This window comes from Oncorhynchus mykiss, chromosome 11, assembly GCF_057628025.1.
Source record: "Oncorhynchus mykiss isolate SJ-2025 chromosome 11, ASM5762802v1, whole genome shotgun sequence".
NCBI lineage: Eukaryota > Metazoa > Chordata > Actinopteri > Salmoniformes > Salmonidae > Oncorhynchus > Oncorhynchus mykiss.
The window spans coordinates 42,451,976-42,475,764 of NC_143032.1; the positions used below are offsets into that span (position 1 = coordinate 42,451,976).

At 42.3% G+C, this 23,789-nt stretch overlaps 1 protein-coding gene across 3 annotated transcripts in view; it reads left to right on the forward strand.

Moving 5' to 3' along the window:
• Positions 1-23,789, forward strand: part of grid2 (glutamate receptor, ionotropic, delta 2) — a 559,781-nt gene that overhangs the window by 321,944 nt on the left and 214,048 nt on the right. For all 3 annotated transcript variants that reach the window (XR_002475295.3, XM_021620869.3, XM_021620870.3), the window contains exon 4: positions 6,034-6,239. Coding sequence is in view for 2 of the 3 variants with exons in the window: in XM_021620869.3 (XP_021476544.2) it covers positions 6,034-6,239 (206 nt within the window). In the remaining variant the exon portion in view is untranslated. The remainder of the gene's footprint in view (positions 1-6,033; positions 6,240-23,789) is intronic.

Sequence of the window (23,789 nt, forward strand, 5' to 3'; positions counted from 1 at the left end):
CGATTAAGTAGGCCCGTTGTTGTTGATGGTGGGGAAACAGAGAGGAAGCACAAAGTTTGCATCCCAAATGGTACCCTATTCCCTATACTTTTGACCTGAGTTCTATTGGGCTCCTTATGGACCCTGGATGAAAGCAGTGCGTAGCCAGAGTCTCTTTTTACCACCGTACCGTAGGAATTCAAAGGAGCACGGCTTCTCACCTATTCGTTTAGCATTGACCCTACTTTTGACCAATCTCTAGTCCCCTTTCCAAAACAGGAATTCCTGTGGATTTTGAAAGTTTGAAATTTTCAGAGCTTCTGCTGTACATGTATCACTCCCGATCGAGTTTGTCCACTACGACTGTGTGCTTATATGAACATATATTCTCTTTATTATTTGGATAATATTTCCATAGTTATTTGAATTTATCAAAGATAGCTAGTGTCTGCTCTTTTATATAGTTTATTATGTATACGGCGGTACATTATTTATTTTTATTTGACCTTTATTTAACTAGGCAAGTCAGTTAAGAACAAATTCTTATTTTCAATGACGGCCTAGGAACAGTGGGTTCAGGGGCAGAACGACAGATTTGTACCATGTCAGCTCAGGGATTTGAACTTGCAACCTTCCGGTTACTAGTCCAACGCTCTAACCACTAGGCTACCCTGCCGCCCAAAGTTCATCCCATCCTATAATTGTTGTAAGCGACTCAGTCAATGTTGACAGAGAACATATACCGAAAGAGAAACAGTATGGCCAGTTTGACAACCCAAACCTATGGATTGTAGAACATTAAAAACATGCTAAACATACACGATCTGATGAAATCAAACGATTTATTACCGTATTTTATTTGAAATCGCAACATACTTACAGAACATTTAAAATCGCAACATACTTACAGAACATTTAAAATCGCAACATACTTACAATTGAAGACATACATAAAATAACATAAAACAAACGGTCGGATTGTAAATATGACTCTTTGGGAAGGGGGCAACGGTTAGTTCCTGGTGAGCAGCCGTGCTCCTCAAGGTAGTAAAATAATAATATATGCCATCTAGCATACACTTTTATCCATGCTTCATCTACATATGTTAGTGCCACTGAATGAAATTAGAATATTGATGGGAGACTGTTACAGAGGAGTGTAAATGCTTTTTTTTAGGCTGGATCATGTTGTTGTGTTGTATGTTTTAATTATGTCATGTATTGATTGTTACTGCCGCCTTGGCCAGTTCTCCCTTGAAAAAGAGACTCTGGGTCTCATTGGGCTTTTCCTGGTTAAATACAGGTTATATAAAAAAAAAATGAACTCTTACATCCGTGCGTGCATACGTTTTTGTGCGGGTGGCCTCAGCGGTAATCGAATCCAAGGCTGTTGGAGTTGCGAGCACCATGCTCTACCAACTGAGCCACACAGAACCGCATTCTCAAGGTGGCTGTGATCCGAGCCTCAAATGTGAGCCTCCATACTTCCTCGTCTTAGTCTTTCATATTTACAGGGAGCCCTTTCTCTTCCAAGGTGATGGGGAGAGATTTATGGTGCGATGTAGCCAGGTTTGTTTTTGAGCTCTTTGTAGTGCAGGTGTGTTGTGAAGCGTAGTAAAAGCATTAGGCACAGAAGAGATGCTGCAGCTACTCTGGGATTGATGGAGGCAGCCCGAGACCTACACCTCACTCAATCAGCATAAAGGCATATAGCACAGACACACACATAGGCACACACACACGCTTGTGATTTGAGACACACACATAGGGGGCGGGCATGAGAGTAGTAAGGCTAATGCAGATAAATCAAGGAATGTAATTGAATTTGGTTTGGCACCATTGGCTATGAATTGTAACAGCTCCCTTGATAAAGAAAGATTAAGATAGTTAGAATAGGGAGACAAGGTTTACTGTTATGGGTGCACAACTCACTTGAAGTTGTTGTATTGTGCGGGGGAAATGGTTAAGGTAATGGCATGCTATAGGGACAGAATATAATATGTGAGAGGCTGAGACATAAACAGTATCTTATTACAGTCTGCTGAATATTGATTGATGTAGTGTTACAACCACAGGCCTGACCCAGAGAGTCCAGGGACCACATGTAATCAAGCATCTCAGAGTATTAGTGCTGATCTAGGATCATGTTCATGTGATATTATTTATTATGTTCTAAAAGGCAAAACTGATCCTAGATCAGCATTCTTACTCTGAGACCTATAATTAATATGGGCCTAGGAATTGGAACTGTCATATTCTACGTAGACTAATAGTCAAGACATTAAACTATGAAATAGCACATTTCTGAGGGTGGTAACTAATGAACTTATCCTCTGCAGCAGAGGTAACTCTGGGTCTTCCTTTCTTGTGGTGGTCCTCATGAGATTCAGTTTCATCATAGCGCTTGATGGCTTTTGTGACTGCACTTTAATAAACTTCAAAAGTTCTTGACATTTTCCAGATTGACTGACCTTCATGTCTTAAAGTAATGTCTTAAAGTTCTCTTTGCTTATTTGAGCTGTTCTTGCCATAATATGGACCAAATACGGCTATCTTCTTGGTACCACCCCTACCTTGTCACAACACAACTGATTGTCTCAAACATATTCATAAGGAAATAAATTCCACAAATGAACTTATGACAAGACACACCTGTTAATTGAAATGCATTCCAGGTGACTACCTCATGAAGCTGGTTGAGAGAATGTCAAGAGTGTGCAAAGCTGTCATCAAGGCAATGGGTGGCTATTTTGAAGAATCTCAACAATAGAATATATTTTAATTTGTTCAACACTTTTTTGGTTACTACATGATTCCGAATGTGTAAACGTATGTCCCACTGGAATTGTGATACAGTGAATAATAAGTGAAATAATCTGTCTGTAAACAATTCTTGGAAAAATTACTTGTGTCATGCACAAAGTAGATGTCCTAACCGACTTGCCAAAATAATAGTTTGTTAACAAGTAATTTGTGGAGTGTTTGAAAAACTAGTTTTAATGACTCCAACCTAAGAGTATGTAAACTTCAGACTTCAACTGTATATATATAGTATATATCTCAACACTATAGGACTAGGATTTAATTGAAAAAGTTGTACTGTGTATTTCTTGACATAGAAATCTAAAAGAAAGACAGCCTGAGTTAGTGTACCACGAAACCAATTCATTCAGAGCACAAAGCACAACATTTGCAAATTATTGCTTTGCCCGCACATCTGAATCAGTAGCACATTTTTGAAGCCACCTTTGCACTCGTCTTTGGTAGGAGTTGGATTGTGCATTCAGCCAATGACGCAGCTACGTAATGGATTTGATAAGGCCTGCCCTTGTAGCTGAGAGAGAGCGGGGGAGAGACAGGGTGGAGAGAGACAGGGTGGAGAGAGAGAGAGAGATAAAGTGAGAATGTGAGAGAGGGAGAGAGAGAGCGAGATAGTGAGAATGTGAGAGAGATAATGTGAGAGAGAAAGTGAGAATGTGAGAGAGAGAATGTGTGAGAGAGATAAAGTGAGAATGTGAGAGAGGGAGAGAGAGCGAGAGAAAGATAATGTGAGAGAGGGAGAGATAGTGAGAATGTGAGAGAGGGAGAGAGATAAAGTGAGAATGTGAGAGAGGGAGAGAGAGAGAGAAAGTGAGAATGTGAGAGAGGGAGAGAGAGAGAGATAAAGTGAGAATGTGAGAGAGTGAGAGAGAGCTCAGCAAACATGTCCCCATTGGCACGATGTAGATCCAATGCTGGCTAAAATATTGGCCCCACGTAGGCTGCCCACATTGGGCCCAAGGCAGGTGGCCCTGAAGGCAGCCCTCACTTCCCCTGAAATAAGCCGACCCCTTTGGATCACATGCCTGCTACAATGGATCAGAAAGACAGTTAAGTTCTTACTATCATATATATTTTTACCAGAATAATGTCACATTTACTTATCAAAGTCTTTTAATATTGGGGATAGGTGTTCCGCTCACTGGCCAACAGCCAGTGAAATTGCAGAGCGCCAAATTCAAACAACAGAAATCTCATACTAAAAATGTCTAAAACATACAAGTGTTATACATCGGCTTAAAGATATACAGTGGGGCAAAAAAGTATTTAGTCAGCCACCAATTGTGCAAGTTCTCCCACTCAAAAAGATGAGAGAGGCCTGTAATTTTCATCATAGGTACACTTCAACTATGACAGACAAAATGAGAAAAAAAATCCAGAAAATCACATTGTAGGATTTTTAATGAATTTATTTGCAAATTATGGTGGAAAAAAAGTATTTGGTCACCTACAAACAAGCAAGATTTCTGGCTCTCACAGACCTGTAACTTCTTCTTTAAGAGGCTCCTCTGTCCTCCACTCGTTACCTATATTAATGGCACCTGTTTGAACTTGTTATCAGTACAAAAGACACCTGTCCACACCTCAAACAGTCACACTTCAAACTCCACTATAGCCAAGACCAAAGAGCTGTCAAAGGACACCAGAAGCAAAATAGTAGACCTGCACCAGGCTGGGAAGACTGAATCTGCAATAGGTAAGCAGCTTGGTTTGAAGAAATCAACTGTGGGAGCAATTATTAGGAAATGGAAGACATACAAGACCACTCCCGGTCACGGCGCACTCCCGGTCACGCGCAGGAAACATCTCCGGAAATTTCCACTGTCCTCTCATTGAAAGTGGTGTTTCTCCCTCATTTTTCAGAGTAAAAGCCTGAAACAATGCGTAAAGACTGACCATATGTAGTGGAAGCCATAGGGATCGTGAACTGGGTCATAAGTCTTTGTATGGTGGATAGGCTTTCAATGGTAAAACAGCCATTTCAAAATATTTCCTGGATGGATTTTCCTCAGGTTTTTGCCTGGTATATCAGTTCTGTTATACTCACAGACATTATTGTAACAGTTTTGGAAACTTTTGTGTTTTCTATCCAATACTACCGTGCATATGCATATCCTAGCTTCTGGGCCTGAGTAACAGGCAGTGTACATGGGGCATCTTATTCATCCAAACTACTCAATACTGCCCCCGGTCTCAGAAAGGTTTTATCACACTGGCAGTGTACAATATCATTTTTTGTTGCCATCACACAACAGAATACTTCAACTGGAACGAAACTCTCAGAAATGGATTCACAAAAAGAACACGTGAACTTAGAACTAACTATAAGGTTATATTTGAAGAAAGAGGATTCCGAGAATTTACTGTATTCTGAACCCTAATTGGTTTGAAGGGTGTCAGCAATTTTTATCTTGTATTCTTTTTTTAACTTAACAACATGATTTAGGTATTTGTAAACTACGCCCCCCAAATATTCTAACGAGCCCTCGACTCTACATTATGATGTAGCTGTGCTTTTGTGGACTAGACCTTGCTGGGCTTGGTGTGGGCTGGCCCATGTTGGGCTAGCCTGTGTTGGGCTGGTGTAGGCTTGGTGCAGGCTTGCCTGTGTTGGGCCGATGTGGGATTGGTGTGGGCTAGCCTGTGTTGGGCTTGTTGTGGGCTACCCCGTGTCAGGCTGGTGTGGGACATGGGGCCATTTTTGCTAGGAGATGAGTAGCCAGTCAGCTCTCTGGCTATGATTCATGTTTTATTTACATCCTCTGTGAGACATCAGCCTCATCACTGCAGTGACAAATGTACTACACAGGTCTCACTCCAGCACACTGAAAAAGAAATGCTAATGGTCCATGTATTCCAACCTTTTTCTACAAGAGCAAATGTGATAAAAGTGAATGGATAATACTGTGATTTTATAGTACCGGTATCCAAATACATATTAAGGGGGAACAGTGAAAGCTGATCTCCAATAACCTGTTTTATAGTTTGTGGAAAGATGGTCAGTGAGTTTATTGACATGTCTTTAACTCGACAATAGCGGCTCGGATGTTTTATCTGGCTACTTGTTCACCAAACTGTGACTGACAGGTGTCCGCATAATGAATGTGATGCAAATCCCTCTCCTTTTCTCCATCTCGTCCCCGTTTATCCCCCTCTCCCTCCCCACCTCCCCTGCCCCTATCGCTCTACCCCCATCCTCCCTCTCCACCCATCCCTCCCTCTTTTTCCATATAGATATCCGTGGGATCCAGGACTTCCTGGACAAGACGTCTCAGCAAGGCATGGACGTGTCGCTTCAGAAGGTGGAGTCCAACATCAACATGATGATTACCAGCATGTTCCGGACCATGAGGGTGGAGGAGCTCCACCGCTACCGGGACACGCTGCGCCGGGCCGTGCTCTTCATGAGCCCTGCCACCGCCAAGGCCTTCATCACTGAGGTACACACACACACACACACACACGCGGGTGCACATGCACGCCCAATGCCTGCACACACTCTCACACACTCTCACACATTCTCACACACACTCTCTCTCACACACACACACACACAGACACAGACACACACACACACACACACACACACACACTCACTTAACAGAGTTAGATTCATAACCCCAGCGTGACTTGTCTCACGCTATCCAATCGCTTGTTTTTATGTAGCGTAATTGGCTAAAACGGGTGCTCACGTGTATTTGCAAGGCAGAGGATCAAAGATCGAGGTCCAGTCCGGGATCATGACGAAGGAAGCTATACCGTTAAGGAGGCACAATGACGTCTGTTGCACATAGGACCTAAACTTTTCCACACTACTACAACTTACATTCTCTCTTCCACATTCCCACTCATATACCTCATGGAGACAATCACTGCTTAAAACACCGGGTCTAATAATTCCTAATAGTGTATTATCCCCAAATTAGCTATGTTTACATATGATCAATAAGTGCTAAGAAGCTGCTAATACATGACTAATTGTCAATTGATAAGTACTTAGGCAGCCCAATCCACAGTGTCAAATGGTTCTCTGTGGTGGTTCCCTATTCCCTTTATTCGTACTCGTAAGATATTAGAGATAAAGGCCCAGTGCAGTCAAAAACGGGATATTCCTATGTTTTATTAGGTACACCCATTTAGTACCGAGTCGGACCCACATTTGTCTCCAGGACAGCCTGAATTCTTCAGGGCATGGAAACGTTGCTCAATTGCTATCAAGGAACCTCATGTTTGCCAGGAAAACATTCCCCATACCATTACACCACCGCCACCAGCCTATACCGATGACACCAGGCAGGATAGGGCGATGGACTAGTGCTACTTACGCCAAATCCTGACTCTACCATCAGCATGACGCATCAGGAGCCGGAATTCATCGAACCAGGCAGTGTTTTTCTGCTCCTTAATTGTCCAGTGTTGGTGATCGCGTGCCCACTAGTCGCTTCTTCTTGTTTTTAGCTGATAGGAGGGGAACGCAGTGTGGTCGTCTGACGAGTTGTGTGTTACGAGATGCCGTTCTGCACAACACTGTTCAACTGCTCCATTATTTGCTTGCCTGTTAGCTTGCACGGTTCTTGCCATTTTCTTTCGACCTTTCATCAACAAGCTGTTTTTGTCCACAGGACTGCCACTGACTGGATGTTTTTTGTTTGTCGCCCAATCTCGGTAAACCCTAGACGTTGTGCGTGAAAAGCCCAGGAGGCCGGCCTTTTCTGAGATACTGGAACCGGCGAGCCTGGCACCTGCGAGCCTGGCACCGACGATCATACCACGCTCAAAGTTGCTTCGTTTTGCCCATTCGAACGTTCAATCGAGCTATAAACTGGATGCCTCGATGCCTGCTTTATATAGCAAGCCACGGCTATGTGACTCACTGTCTGTAGGAGCAAACCATTTTCATGAACGGGGTGGTGTAAACTGGCCACTGTGTGTATACTTCCATGGGATGAGGTTGGAATGATACTGTGAAATTCTGAAAATGATGATAATGCCCTTTAAGTGTAAGAGCTATTTGAAAAGACTGCCTGAAATCAAATCAAATGTTATTTGTCACATGCTTTGTAAAACGACAAGTGTAGACTAAAAGCCAAATCAAAACGAAAGGTTTTTTTGTTTTGACTTGCATGAACGAGCGTGTACATGCTGGAATTAGAATGCCTGGTAGTGAATGAGAGTAAAGAGACGACGTCAACGGTGTCATGCGCTTCAAATTAGAAAGCAAGTCTTTTTTTTCCTTGCGTCTACATGAAGCAATGCTGGTACAGTGAGCAGATACATTTCCAGAAAATAGACTGTTTATGCATTGTTACGTCTGGAATTGTGAATAGTTAAAAAGTGTTTATTATTTTTATAATACTTATTATTATAATACTTATTATTATTATTCTAATACATATTTGACGAAAAAAAACATGTTTGTTTATTTCCAGCACAGGCATATAGCCTAGGCAGGATACAGCTGGGGAACTCTAGGAACTCTGTTCAAGAGAGAACACTGTTATGTGGAAAGAATGAGACTAGCTAAACTCTTTATAAACTGATAGGGTCTATTAGCTACAATTCTCTCACGTTAGTGAGCCAACAATAACAGGAGGAAGGTACGGTGGCTCCCGTAGGACATACAGTATAAGGTGAGTCAAAAGGAGCACACAACAATAATTCACAAGGGCTACATAGTGAACATAACTGTTTATTATGGAATCTCATGGCAATAAAGTTGACATACACTATGCAGTGTATGTTAGTGGTTGCTCTTCTACTCTGTCTCTCTGTGTGGTTTCGGCTTAATAGTGAAATGCTTACATACTAGTCCCTTTATAACAATACATTTGAAGGTAGAAAATATGAATAAATTCAGTCAATGAGGAATAACATATAGGTAGGGGTGAAGTGGCTAGGCAACAGGATAGATAATAGACAGTAGCAGCAGAATGTGATGAGTCTGAAAGTAGGTGTGTGTAAGTGTGTGTGTGTGTGGCATCAGTATCCATGTGTATGGATATTGTGTGTGTTTGGGCATATGTAGTGTGTGTGTGTGTGTGTGTGTGTGTGTGTGTGTATGTACACTACCGTTCAAAAGTTTGGGGTCACTTAGAAATGTCCTTGTTTTTGAAAGAAAAGCCAAAAAATTGTGTCCATTAAAACAACATCAAATTGATCCGAAATAAAGTGTAGACATTGTTAATGTTGTAAATGACTATTGTAGCTTGAAAAGGCAGATTTTCTAAACAAAATGACTTTCTTCTGAAACTCGTCAGTCTATTCTTGTTCTGAGAAACTAAGACTATTCCATTCGAGAAATTGCCAGGAAACTGAAGATCTCGTACAACGCTGTGTACTACTCCCTTCTCAGAACTGCGCAAACTGTCTCTAACATACTGAGTTAGTAGGGCTATTAACGCACAGTGAGACCAAATGCTGCTTGGGTAACCAGGGAAGTGTCACCAATGGGTGCAATCGGAAAGTATTCAGACCCGTTTTGTTTTTGTTACGTTACAGCCTTATTCTAAAATTGATTAAATTCATTGTTTTCCTCATCAATCTACACACAATAACCCATAATAACAAAGCGAAAATAGGTTATTAAAATATTTAAGTATTCAGACCCTTGGCTTTGAGACTCGAAATTGACCTCAGGCGCATTCTGTTTCCTTTGATCATCCTTGAGAAGTTTCTACAACTTGGTTGGAGTCCACCTGTGGTAAATTCAATTGATTAGACATGATTTGGAAAGGCACACACCTGTCTATATATGGTCCTACAGTTGACAGTGCATGTCAGAGCAAGAACCAAGGCATGAGGTCAAAGGAATTGTCCTTTGAGCTCCGAATCAGAATTGTGTCGAGGCACAGACCTGGGGAAGGGTACCGACATTTCTGCAGCCATAACTCGGACATGAACCCGACCGAACATCTCTGGAGAGACCTGAAAATAGTTCTGCAGCAACGCTCCCCGTCCAACACGAGCTTGAGGGGATCTGCAGCAAAGAATCTCAGAAACTCCCCAAATACAGGTGTCGTGTTGTTGGCTATGCCGGATTAAGTGATATGACATGCTATTCTATAAAATAATTTCTCCGTAATTAATATTACCTGATTTGAGCTAATCATGTAAATGTCAATAACTAGAGAGTCGGGGCACCACAAAATAATATTTATAGAGCTGTTATCTTCCGAATACACCTAGTAATATTTTACATCAATAGCAGTCAATATTAATCCTCACCTTAATTTAGTCTCATCTGAAAGTTGTAAATTATTAATGAACCCTGGCTAACAAGTTGAATCAGCAATACAAAATTGGGTTTAATTATTTATTTACTAAATACCTAACTAATCACACAGAATTACATATACACATAATTAATCATAACTTGATTACAAATTACGTCATAAAGGAAAACGTCCCTAGCGGGCGGAACAGATATGTTCTTTGGTTACACCAAAGAAAAGGGTCTGGGTTGAGTGAAAGAGCAGGAAGACTGAGGAACAAAGGGAAAAAGCTGTGCTATCGTAAATACAGTATCTTATGCATTCTAAATTACCGCCCATTTGGAAAAGGAAAATGCAATAAATATTTACTCTGAGCTGCGCTTCGGTAGGTTGGTGGTAGATGGAAGGCCGTGTCCTTTGTCCTTTGAAGAATGTATCTGGTGGTCAATTGGGTATGTTGTAGTAACGTCGTTGTGTGGTAGACGGGATACTCTGTCTGTTCCTTCCTAACCTGCGTTTGCAGCTGCTGTTGCTAACTCAACGGCTAGGAGGTATCACTTCTGTAGTGAATAAGAGTTCAAAGTTCATACCATTCGCAACCAAAGCTCATGCTGATGTTGGCTTCGTTCTGTAGTTATTTTCTGAACCATTCTGACATCGGACCGTCGTCCTCACATCCTTTCGGAACAGGAGGTTGGTTATATTGTCGTCAAGGCTTTATATAGGAAGGGAGAGGAGACCGTGTTTGAAAAGTTTTATGGCCCATGTCCCTTCACAGGGGCGGGCCACTGATTGAGCAGAGCCCTAACATAAAAACCCAATTCTAACAATTTAGAAGCTAAAATCACATTTCATCCCATCACGAATAATTTCATATTCAAACATTTAAATTGAACAACAATTCCATGTGAATCCGATAACTCTGTGTAGACTTTCCACTGTAGAGTTTGTCATCTTATCATTGATGAGAATGTCTCAGATGACAAACGAACTGATATCATATTCATTAAGTACCACCGCATATGTTCAATTGGTTGGATTACCAGAATATAGTTCATTTCCCCCCACCTTCTGATGTTCCCAGAATCTCTATGTTAACCAAGGTGTTTTCAAATGTAACATCAGTAGGGTAGAGAGAGGAAAAAGGGGGGGAGAGGTATTTATGACTGTCATAAATCTACCTCCAGGCCAACGTCATGACACAGGTGTGCCAAGCTTGTAGCGTCATACTCAAGAAGACTGTAATCACTGCCAAAGGTTCCTCAACAAAGTACTGAGTAAAGCGTCTGAATACTTATGTAAATGTGATATGTATGTATTTTTTTTCCATTCATTTGCACCTGTTTTTGCTTTGTCATTATGGGGTATTGTGTGTAGATTGATGAGGGGGAAAAAACAATTTAATCAGTTTTAGAATAAGGCTGTAACGTAACAAAATGTGGAAAAGTCAAGGGGTCTGAATACTTCCCGAATGCACTGTATATGACAGTGGGAAGATACTCAACCGTAAAGGTAAGTAAGAATTTTGTCCACAAATGTACCCAGATTTGTATTGTATGTAAATAGTTTAATGCCATAATAGTTATTTTGTTAGATACTTCTCCCTATTAGCTGAAATCTTTTTTGTTGTTGTGCTAGCTAGCTTTTGTTCGAACAGATTCTCAAGTCATGGGGATTTGTCGCTCAATGAAGATACACTTTCCTGGGCAGGCCTGCTCTCTCCTTGGCTAAAGCCAGTGTGAGAAACGTGCTAACAACCGTTTGTGTTACGAAACAAAATAAATACTGCACTCTGACCCACAAAACATATTTTTTGTTAGATGAAGCAAGGAAAGTGAACTTCAAAATGTGATGTTGTATTATTGGAATTTGCAGCTGTTGTTTGTACAGTAAGTAATACATCTGCTAGCTTCTGACGTGACTTACTGCATCTTTAATTAAAGCAGTTGATGCAGTTACTAAAACAGCTGTACCGTTTGATTGGTAGAATAAGTGTATGTTCTGGTTTCTGATTTGAATAGCAGAGAAGGGACGATGTACCTAACCTTTTGTATAGATTTTTTGGGGAAAATGGTCAAAGTAGCTGATTTGTAAAAAAAAAAAAATTAAAATGCTAAAAAAAAAAAAAAAATCGTATTATATTTATAGTGTGGCTGCTGTTGGAAAACCCATTAATAATAAGGAATTCAAACCAGAAGGGGGTTACTGGTTTGTTAATCCCACGTGGGATTATGACCTTGACCTCACTGAAAACATTCAGATTCCAATTGGAGCAGTAAAGAAGAGGAGTGGAGAGTAGGGTTGGATATCAGTGGACTGCACAGGTTGCATAGGGTGTGGTAATAACGGGTCAGGATATGGCCTGCAGTCTGCTTACGGGCTTCATAAGGCTTCATAAGATTTCAAGACTTCAAACAAGGGAGCACTTGACATTTCCATGGCTGGAGACTCAGAAAGCTGGAACTCAAGAGACGGCTCGTGCCTTTGAAAAGTATTCAGACCCCTTGACTTTTTCCACATTTCGTTAAGTTAAAGCCTTATTCTAAAATTGATTAAATAAATAAAAAAACATCAATCTACACACAGCACCCCATTATGACAAAGCAAAAACTGGCTTCTAGCCTTTCTGCAAAAACAAAAATACTGAAATACCTTATTTCAGACTCTTTGCTATGATACTTGAAATTGAGCTCAGGTGCATCCTGTTTCCATTGATCATTCTTGAGATGTTTCTACAACTTAAAATTAAAACGATATGACATTATTTAGAAAGGCACACACCTGTCTAGGTCCCACAGTTGACAGTGCGTGTCAGATAAAAAAAACCAAGCCATGAAGTTGAAGGAATTGTCCGTAGAGCTCCGAGACAGGATTGTGTCTAGGCACAGATCTGGGGAAGGTACAGAAATTTATGCAGCACTGAATGTCCCCAACAACACAGTGGCCTTCATCATTCTTAAATGGAAAAAGTTTTGAACCACAAAGACACTTCCTAGAACTGGCCGCCAAGCCAAAATGAGCAATCAGGGGAGAAGGGCCTTGGTCAGGGAGGTGACCAAGAACTCAATGGTCACTCTGACAGAGCCTGAGGGTTCCTCTGTGGAGATGGGAGAACCTTCCAGAAGGACAACCATCTCTGCAGCAGTCCACCAATCAGGCCTAAAAAAGGCAGTAAAAGGCACATGACAGCCCACTTAGAACTTCCCAAAAAGGCACCAAAATACTCTCAGACCATGAGAAACAAGATTCTCTGGTCTGATGAAACCAAGATTGAAGTCTTTGGCCTGAATGCCAAGCTTCACATCTGGAGGAAATCTGGCACGATCCGTACAGTGAAGTTTGATTTAATCCATTTTAGAATAAGGCTGAAACGTAACAAAATGTGGAAAAAGTCACGGGGTCTGAATACTTTCCGAATGCACTGTATATGGGACCAAGGTTGAATTTATAAAACTAAAATAAATTACCTCTGAAAGGATGTTCTGTTCTACGGTTAGATAGTGTAAAATGGATACCGATTTGGGGATAAAATTGATGACAAGATTTCTCTAGCTTGGAGAGGATGCCCGAGAATGTTTTAACTTAATCAAGTTTATTTGTCAAGTCATTCCTCACAGGAGGGCCTCGTGAAATGTATTAGGCTCTTCTGCCAGATGGGAACTGATTGTAGCAAGGGCTGCTACGGCACACTACCCCTCGCTTCCTGTGTGCGTGTGTGTGTGTGCCTGTGCGTGTGTGTGTGCCTGCGTGTGTGTGTGCCTGCGTGTGTGTGTGCCTGCGTGTGTGTGTGCCTGCGTGTGTGTGTGCCTGCATGTGTGTGTGCCTGCATGTGTGTGTGTGTATAGCAGTGTGTGTGTGTGTGTGTGCATGTACTGTATGTGTGTAGTTTGTAGTGTAGTGTGCCTGTGTGTGTGAATTGTGTGTGTGTGTGTGTGTGTGTTGTTCTAACACAGCAGGAAGGACTGTTAAACATCTGTTAGCTCCACACGTTGGCGTGGGCATGTTTTTCAACCTAAGCAGTTCTCCGCTCTCCAAACACACTTTGTAGACAAACACACATTCAACCCATTTTCCTGCGTTATTTAATCCTTTGGTTAGCTCTGTTTGGTTGGCTTTATGGCCAAGACATGGACCAGTATCTACAAATGACTAGACTACTTGCTCTCCTCCTCCATCGTATCTGCATGGTGGAATAGGATTGCTACATAGGAATCCACTTACACTAAGAACATATTTTAAGAACAGAGTGCCCTTCAGAAAGTTTTCACACCCTTGACTTTTTCCACATTTTGTTCTGTTACAGCCTGAATTTAAAATGGATTATTTTGAGATCAGTGGCGGTCAGTGCCGTTTCAGATGAGGGAGGATGATTTGTTTACCCATGATCATGGCCTTACTTCTATTACAGCCTTTTGGATGACTATCATTCATATTTCGTTCACCCAGTTAAATGTAACAGCGATAGGTTTAGGCTACTACATGATACTCAAATTTTACCTACAGTATACCCATCATGAGGTTGCTACAACTTAGCCTCTGAATGAAAGTTTACAACGTAGATGCACACAGGCCAAGAGACAAATTTGATGTGACAGACTGTCACACCCTGACCATAGTTTGCTTTGTATGTGTCTATGTTAGTTGCTTGTGTCAGCACAGTTCTCATTATAGCTTCACGGTCGTTATTCGTTTATTGTTTTGTATAGTTTGTATTCAGTGTTCAGTGCTTTCTTTAATTAAATAATCATCATGAACACATACCACGCTGCATTTTGGTCCATTCCTTACGACGATCGTGACAGAATCACCCACCACAACAGGACCAAGCGGCGTGGTGACAGGCAGCGACAGCAGGAGCAGCGCAAGGAGGACTGGACATGGGAGGATGAGTTGGACGGTAAAGGACCCTGGGCACAGCCAGGAGAATATCGCCGCCCCAAAGAAGAGCTGGAGGCGGCGAAGGCGGAGAGGCACTGGTATGAGGAGGCAGCACGGCGGCGTGAGGAAGCCCAAGAGTCAGCCCCAAAAATGTATTGGGGGGAGCACACAGGAAGTGTGGCAAAGCCAGGTAGGAGACCTGCGCTAACTTCCTGCGCTTACCGGAAGGCGAGAGAGACCGGGCAGGCACCGTGTTATGCTGTGGAGCGCATGGTGTCCCAGTGCGGGAGCATAGCCCGGTGCGGTACAGTGCCTTGCGAAAGTATTCGGCCCCCTTGAACTTTGCGACCTTTTGCCACATTTCAGGCTTCAAACATAAAGATATAAAACTGTATTTTTTTTGTGAAGAATCAACAACAAGTGGGACACAATCATGAAGTGGAACGACATTTATTGGATATTTCAAACCTTTTTAACAAATCAAAAACTGAAAAATTGGGCGTGCAAAATTATTCAGCCCCCTTAAGTTAATAGTTTGTAGCGCCACCTTTTGCTGCGATTATAGCTGTAAGTCGCTTGGGGTATGTCTCTATCAGTTTTGCACATCGAGAGACAGAAATTTCTTCCCATTCCTCCTTGCAAAACAGCTCGAGCTCAGTGAGGTTGGATGGAGAGCATTTGTGAACAGCAGTTTTCAGTTCTTTCCACAGATTCTCGATTGGATTCAGGTCTGGACTTTGACTTGGCCATTCTAACACCTGGATATGTTTATTTTTGAACCATTCCATTGTAGATTTTGCTTAATGTTTTGGATCATTGTCTTGTTGGAAGACAAATCTCCGTCCCAGTCTCAGGTCTTTTGCAGACTCCATCAGGTTTTCTTCCAGAATGGTCCTGTATTTGGCTCCATCCATCTTCCCATCAATTTTAGCCATCTTCCCTGTCCCTGCTGAAGAAAAGCAGGCCCAAACCATGATGCTGCCACCACCATGTTTGACAGTGGGGACGGTGTGTTCAGCTGTGTTGCTTTTACGCCAAACATAACGTTTTGCATTGTTGCCAAAAAGTTCAATTTTGGTTTCATCTGACCAGAGCACCTTCTTCCACATGTTTGGTGTGTCTCCCAGGTGGCTTGTGGCAAACTTTAAACAACACTTTTTATGGATATCTTTAAGAAATGGCATTCTTCTTGCCACTCTTCCATAAAGTCCAGATTTGTGCAATATACGACTGATTGTTGTCCTATGGACAGAGTCTCCCACCTCAGCTGTAGATCTCTGCAGTTCATCCAGAGTGATCATGGGCCTCTTGGATGCATCTCTGATCAGTCATCTCCTTGTATGAGCCGAAAGTTTAGAGGGACGGCCAGGTCTTGGTGATTTGCAGTGGTCTGATACTCCTTCCATTTCAATATTATCGCTTGCACAGTGCTCCTTGGGATGTTTAAAGCTTGGGAAATATTTTTGTATCCAAATCCGGCTTTAAACTTCTTCACAACAGTATCTCGGACCTGCCTGGTGTGTTCCTTGTTCTTCATGATGCTCTCTGCGCTTTTAACGGACCTCTGAGACTATCACAGTGCAGGTGCATTTATACGGAGACTTGATTACACACAGGTGGATTGTATTTATCATCATTAGTCATTTAGGTCAACATTGGATCATTCAGAGATCCTCACTGAACTTCTGGAGAGAGTTTGCTGCACTGAAAGTAAAGGGGCTGAATAATTTTGCACGCCCAATTTTTCAGTTTTTGATTTGTTAAAAAAGTTTGAAATATCCAATAAATGTCGTTCCACTTCATGATTGTGTCCGACTTGTTGTTGATTCTTCACAAAAAATACAGTTTTATATCTTTATGTTTGAAGCCTGAAATGTGGCAAAAGGTCGCAAAGTTCAAGGGGGCCGAATACTTTCGCAAGGCACTGTACATACAAGCTCCGCGTATCGGCCGGGCTAGAGTGGGCATCGAGCCAGGTGCCATGAAGCCGGCTCTATGCATCTGGTCTCCAGTGCGTGTCCTTGGGCCGGCATACATGGCGCCAGCCTTACGCATGGTGTCTCCGATTTGCCTGCATAGCCCATTGCGGGCTATTCCACCTCGCCGTACTGGCAGGGCGACCGGGAGCATTCAACCAGGTAAGGTTGGGCAGGCTCGGTGCGGTCTATCCAGTACCACCTCCACGCACCAGCCCTCCGGTGGCAGCTCCCTGCACCAGGCTTCCTGTGCGTATGAGTTTGGAGCTGTACCAGAGGAGCAGCTGAGGGACCAGCTAGTTTATGGAGTTACCAGTTAGGAGCTGCGGGGCAAGATGCTAAGCGCGGGGGGAGACGTCAAGAGTTCCAAGGCAGAGCGTACCAGAAGACTGGACATCTTGAAAGGGCTTGCAGGGGGAGAGTGTCTGCGGGTAACAGCGAGTTTTCTAAGCAACGCTCTCAAACAGCACACTCTAATCCAGTGACAGGGACACTCTACTTGACAACAGATCAAGTTGAGGAGGCCGAACTGATATTGCCTGCAGGCTCCAGCACAGTCAGAAATCACCAGTCAGAAAAGGACTTGGGACTTTTTACTGATCGTGAGTGTGTGAAACTGTACGTGGTCATGGTGAGAAGTAACGGGGGAAAAGATAAAGATGGAGGTAGATACTGGGCCTGCTATGTCTATTCTCTGAGAAGCTGTACAACAGCAGATTTAAGAAGCATAAACTGCAACCATGTGATGTTGTTTTGAGAACTTACTCCGCTCAGCCAATTCAGTTAATGGTACAGCTGGAGGTTAAAGTGAAATGTGGTGCTCAGCTGTTACCACTACCTCTAGTGTCAAAAAGGGAAGGGTCCTACGCTAATGGGGAGAAACTGGATTTAGTACCTCAAATTAGATTGGTGAAGAGTGAACCATGTGTCAGACCCAGTTGCGCAGCTGTGCGATAAATATGCTGAGGTGTTTAGTGATGAACTGGGTGTGGTAAAAGGAGTTATAGCCACAATTCAAGTTTCAGAGAAAGCTGTTCCAAAGGTTTGTAAGGCTAGACCTGTGCCTCATGCACTCAGATAGGCAGTAGACAAACAGCTTACAGAGCTAGAAAAACAAGGTGTGATCACACCCATAGAATAGTGAATGGGCAGCACCTATAGTTTGCGTTCCAAAGACAAACGGGCGTGTCAGAATATGTCATGATTACAAGGTGACTGTAAATGCATGGGTGGATGTGGACCACTACCCCTTATCAAAGACCCAGGACGTGTTTGCTACTCTAGCCGGGGGTAAACAGTTCACAATGTTAGACCTTACACAAGGCCTACCAGCAAGTGGAGGTAGATCAAGAGTCAAAGCATTTTCTGACTATAAACACGTTGAAGGGTTTCTACCAGATGAATAGACTGCCTTATGGAGTATCAAATGCTTCAGCTATATTCCAACGTGTTATGGACCAGGTCCTGCAGGGTTTACCTGGGGTTGTGTGCTTTCTGGATGACATTCTTATCACAGGTAAATCGACAGGCACCACTTACAGAGCGTAGAAGCGCAGAGCCTATCTGGCTTTACTTACCTACAGGTGAAGTCGGAAGTTTACAGGTTGGAGTCATTAACTCGTTTTTCAACCACTTCACACATTTCTTGTTAACAAACTATAGTTTTGGCAAGTCGGTTAGGACATCTACTTTGTGCATGACATAAGGAATTTTCCCAACAATGTCTACATGAGAATCCACTTGTAGAATGGAGGTCATCGTGAACTTGCATCTCCAAGGGGATGTTGCATCTGTTTATGCTCTATCAATGTGAAGTGCTCGTGACAATGCATATGATAAGATGCTCGTTAGAAAAGGGTCCCGGAAAGATAGCTGTAAGTATAACGGAGTTCTGAATCCTTATTCTCGCTAGCTCTCATGTACTCCTTTGATATCTAGAGAATATGAATTTTGCCATTTGATGTCCTTACCTTGAAATATTCAAATGATCTCAGCATGAGCGTTTCTCATATCCAAAGTGAAATCCTAAAATTACATGCCCTCTTCGTTCCAGAGTAACCTGCAAAATTGTCAGGATTTCCTCAAAAGAGGAAAGGTGAAGATGCGCTTTGATGTAGAAATATAATGGACGTAGTGGAGATACGGTTAACCAGGAGATGCGGAATTAGCTAATATGAACAAAATGTTTTTTTTAGCGGAGTAGTTACTAGTTTCCCTGGTTTGTTGACATGGGGTACTGTATGTGTAAAAGGGCCCTATGCCCTATGTAGTGAACTAATAGGACAGGCAAATTCTAATTTGAAAGTTCAACTGCTGATTTTCTTTCTTCCCCTCTAATCAGGGACTGATTTTGACCTGATACATAAGGTGGGTGCAGTTAATTATCAGTTAGAACAGAAAACCAGAAGTACTAGGCTCGCATTTGAATACCCCTGGTACAGTATAGGGGACAGAACAGTATGCCATTTGGGACACAGAATGTTCTATAATTGTCACGTTCTGACCTTAGTTCCTTTGATTTGTCTTTGTTTTAGTATGGTCGGGGAGTGAGTTGGGGTGGGCATTCTATGTTCCTTTTTCTATAATTTGGGATTTCTGTGTTTGGCCAGGTATGGTTCTCAATCAGAGGCAGCTGTCAATCGTTGCCCCCGATTGAGAACCATACTTAGGTAGCCTGGTTTCACTTTTGAGTTGTGGGTGATTATTTTCTGTTCTGTGTTTTATTTCACCGTTCAGGACTGTTCGTTTGTCGTTTTATTGTTTTTGTGTCAGTGTTCACTATTCTTATTAAAAACCAAGATGAACACTTACCACGCTGCGCTTTGGTCCTCTCCTTCATACGACGACCGTTACAATAACAGAGATGAATGGGAGATGGAAACTGTCTCTAATGAAGAATAGGAGACTATTTTCAATGAAACCAACAGGAAGGTGATTTATAACATGCTCCCAATGCCTTGAGGAAAACAGTCAATGACCCTATGAATTACTAACGCTGCCACTCTAAATTAACATTGCATGAGCACATTTCTAAATTATAATTATCCCGTAATAAGCAACATTCAAATTAAAAGTGTGGCACAGATTTGATTTGTATCATGGGTCCTGATGACTAAACAACTACACAGTATTTTGGTCATACTAATTTAATTTGTTGTAAAGCACTCCACGAGCAGACAGATCCACCACTGTTTCGTTTAATAATTTGATTGATCTTATCATCAAGAAGTTACACGCAAGGGAGCGCATCAACAACGCAGACAAACACAGACAGTGGCGTCTGTGTTCGTTAATGGTTTTGACGTTTTTGCTATCACAAGATGATTCTCGACTGCAAATGGAAAATGCTTTCTTTTTTTATCGCCACGTTGCAGTATGATCTATCGAGTTCCCAAATAGTGATTGTAGCCATTCAAGATGAATACTAACCGTCTAGAAATCATTTAACATTCCCTTTTTCGTTTCAAAATCAGATTTACAGAAGACAGCACTGGCTGGCATGCTTGTAATCACTTATCTTCCATCGTAGGTCAGAGAAGTGCCACCAAATTATTCGTACTTAAGAAGCTGTCTGAAGCGATTTTAAGTAATCAAGTTGTAACATTGACAAATGATTTGTGACAGAAATCCAAAGCTGGTCCTGGGGAACCACCCAGTGTGCTATATTAGGCTTGTTTTGGGCTGTGGAAGAGGAGACCTGTCACAAAAGTCGTCAGGGACATGACCAGACCAAAGTGCAGCGTGGTGGGCGTACATTTTTCTTTATTTAGAATGTCGCCAACAAAACAAGAAACACCAAAAACGAGCGTGCAGCTTTCCAGGGCTGTACAGGCCACTAACACAGACAACTACCCACAACTAAGGTGGCAAAACAGGCTGCCTAAGTATGATTCCCAATCGGAGACAACGATAGACAGCTGCCTCTGATTGGGAACCACACTCGTTCAAACACACAGAAATACAAAACATAGAATGCCCACCCCACATCACACCCTGACCTAACCGAATAGAGAAATAAAACGTCTATCTGAGGTCAGGGCGTGACGAGACCGTTGGCAACACTGTGTGTGTGTGTGTGTGTGTGTGTGTGTGTGTGTGTGTGTGTGTGTGTGCGTGCGCGCGCGTATGTACATACAGCATATGTTTTGGATGTAATGTGTGACGCTGACAAATGAGGGGACTAACGCCACTGATCATACTAGTCTGGTGTAGTCACTCTACTGTGAGAGGTCACCCAGACAGACAGAGGTACAGACTATCAGTCTGACAGACTGACAGTCGTTGGGACATGGAGGGAGGTGTTGGGGAGGGAGGAGAAGCGAGGGAGGCCGTGTCCTTAGCCAGCGCCTCTCAGTCGTCACTCCCAGTGAGATGTGTGTCTGACAGTGTCAGGGACAGATGTCCATTACCCTGATGGTGACAGTCTGACATCTGGGCGGGGAGTGTTAGAAACAAAGCTTCTCTGGAGATAACATTGAGCTCACACGGCTGACAACCATCACAACAACAACACAACAGACAGATAGCAACAGCAGGTGGTGATGTAATAGAGGCTTCAATTATAGTGTGTTTCTCCCGCGCTATATTACAGTGATAAGAAGTTCTGTGTCTCTGGATAAGATATGTCAGTACCGTTGTTAAGATGTATTCTAGAGAGTCAGCCTCTCAGGGCTATCAGGGCAGACGAGCTGCTGTTTCCTAGCACACGCACGCACTCACACTTACCTTTCTGACTGCATGCAATGGTTTGGATTAGGTACATCTAGCTCAGTGTGGGGCTGTGTGACTGGTCACTTCAGCTCAAGGTAACAGTTAGACGGATGGCCCTTGTCAGACGTGCCCCCCTCTCTCCCTCTTTCCCTTTTTCTGCTAACTCCATCTCTCTTCACTCACTCTCTCTCCCCCATCAATCAGACAGACAGTCGGACACCTGTTCCCACCACTCAAGGTCGGCGTCTGAGCAGCAGACAAACACAGTAGGTGTCACGCCTCTCTTACACAAGGTGGGCCACACAGAGAGAGCTCTGATTAGTTCATGCTGAGTGAGACAGTGTTGGTCGGGTGACACATGTACCACAAACAGAAGGAGAGTGAGTGAGTTGAAGTGGAAAAAAGTGAGAGAAAGAAAAAGATTGAGATGGGGCAAGATCGAACTGGACAGCGGGACGGGTCAAAACGTCTGACCAATGAAAGTCAAGGTCAAAGTCAGTCAAACCAATTATGTCCTCCGAGAACCCAGAATACGTTTGATCCATAAGAGACATAGGCTTCTGTAAGACCAGGCTTGTGAGAGCAAGTTGACAAATGAAGAATGATGCTGACCTAGAGACCCTCAGTGGTCATGCTGACAGGGTTTATCATGGGGTGATAACCCAAAGAGACAGCCAGGGAAGAAGATGGGAAGAAGAAGTCACCATGGTGTGCCTTCTCTCCTTCCCTCCCTCTCTCTGCTGAATGACACTTAGGAAACTTTTCTGCTGTTCCAACACTTTCTCTCTGCCAAGGAAAGGAAGGAGCCGTTTGAAATGCATTATTTAAATGGGAAAGGGCCGAGGCTGAGATTATGATTTGCTTGGGATTCATCGTGTGTCGTGTGTCGCGTCTCTCTCTACCGTCAACTCTGCGCCATCGGTGCCACTGCCGTAGCGACAGACTGTGGGAAGAGTCACCCGTCACAGAGGTGCTATTACTCAGTGGTGGGAAAAAGTACCCAATACTTGAGTAAAAGTAAAGATACCTTTTATAGAAAATGTCTCAAGTAAAAGTGAAAGCCACCCAGTAAAATATTACTTGAGTAAAAGTCTAAAAGTATTTGGTTTTAAATATACTTTAAGAATCAAAAATGTAATGTAATTGCAAAAATATACTGAAGTATCAAAAGTAAAAGTATAAATCATTTCAAATTCCTTATATGAAGCAAACCAGACCAGATTTGTGTTCAGTGAGTCTGCCAGATCAGAGGCAGTAGGGATGACCAGGGATGTTCTCTTGATAAGTGTGTGAATTGGACAATTTTCCTGTCCTGTTAAGCATTCAAAATGTAACCAGTACACTTGGTTGTCTTTGAAAATGTATGGAGTAAAAAGTACATTATTTATTTTAGGAATGTAGTGGAGTATTAATAAAAGTTGCAAAAAATATAAACAAGTAAAGTACAGATACCCCAAAAACTACTTAAGTGGAATTTTTTGTACTTCACACCACTGCTATTATTATTGGGGTGGAAGAAACAGGGGGAGACTGGAACGCTTTTGTCCTTACCCTGATGAAGGAGAGAATTGGGGGGGGGGGGGGATTGGGGGATGGGTGGAGGGACGTGGGTGTAGAAAGGTGGGGATCCATGGACAGGTAGAGAGCATGTGCAGTAGTCCTTTGTGGTGAGGATATGGCTAAGACAACAAACCATAGTGGAAATGGGTAACACTTTATTTTATACTCTTACTACCACCAGTATTTCTCTGGTATTTAATGTGAAATGACTCAGTAACACATTGGTATTTTCTAGTAATTCTTTGAAGTAATTTTTTCTTGGTTATTTATTGGTGACATTATTGGCACTGTCAAGTTAGCTACAATGAATCGCAAAATAACCGAGAGTCAATTATCTATAAATAATTATGATTTCCCTGTCACCATGTTAGTACCATGCAGTGGTGGAAAAAGTACCCAATAGTCATACTTGAGTAAAAGTAAAGATACCTTTATAGAAAATTACTCAAGTAACAGTGAAAGTTACCCAGTAAAATACTACTAAAAGTCTAAAAGTATTTGGTTTTAAATATACTTAAGTATCAAAAGTACAAGTATAAATCATTTCAAATTCCTTATATTAAGCAAACCAGACGGCACAATGTTTGTGTTTTTTCAATTTACGGATAGCCAGGGACCCAGTCTAACACTCAGACATATAATTTACAAACAAAGC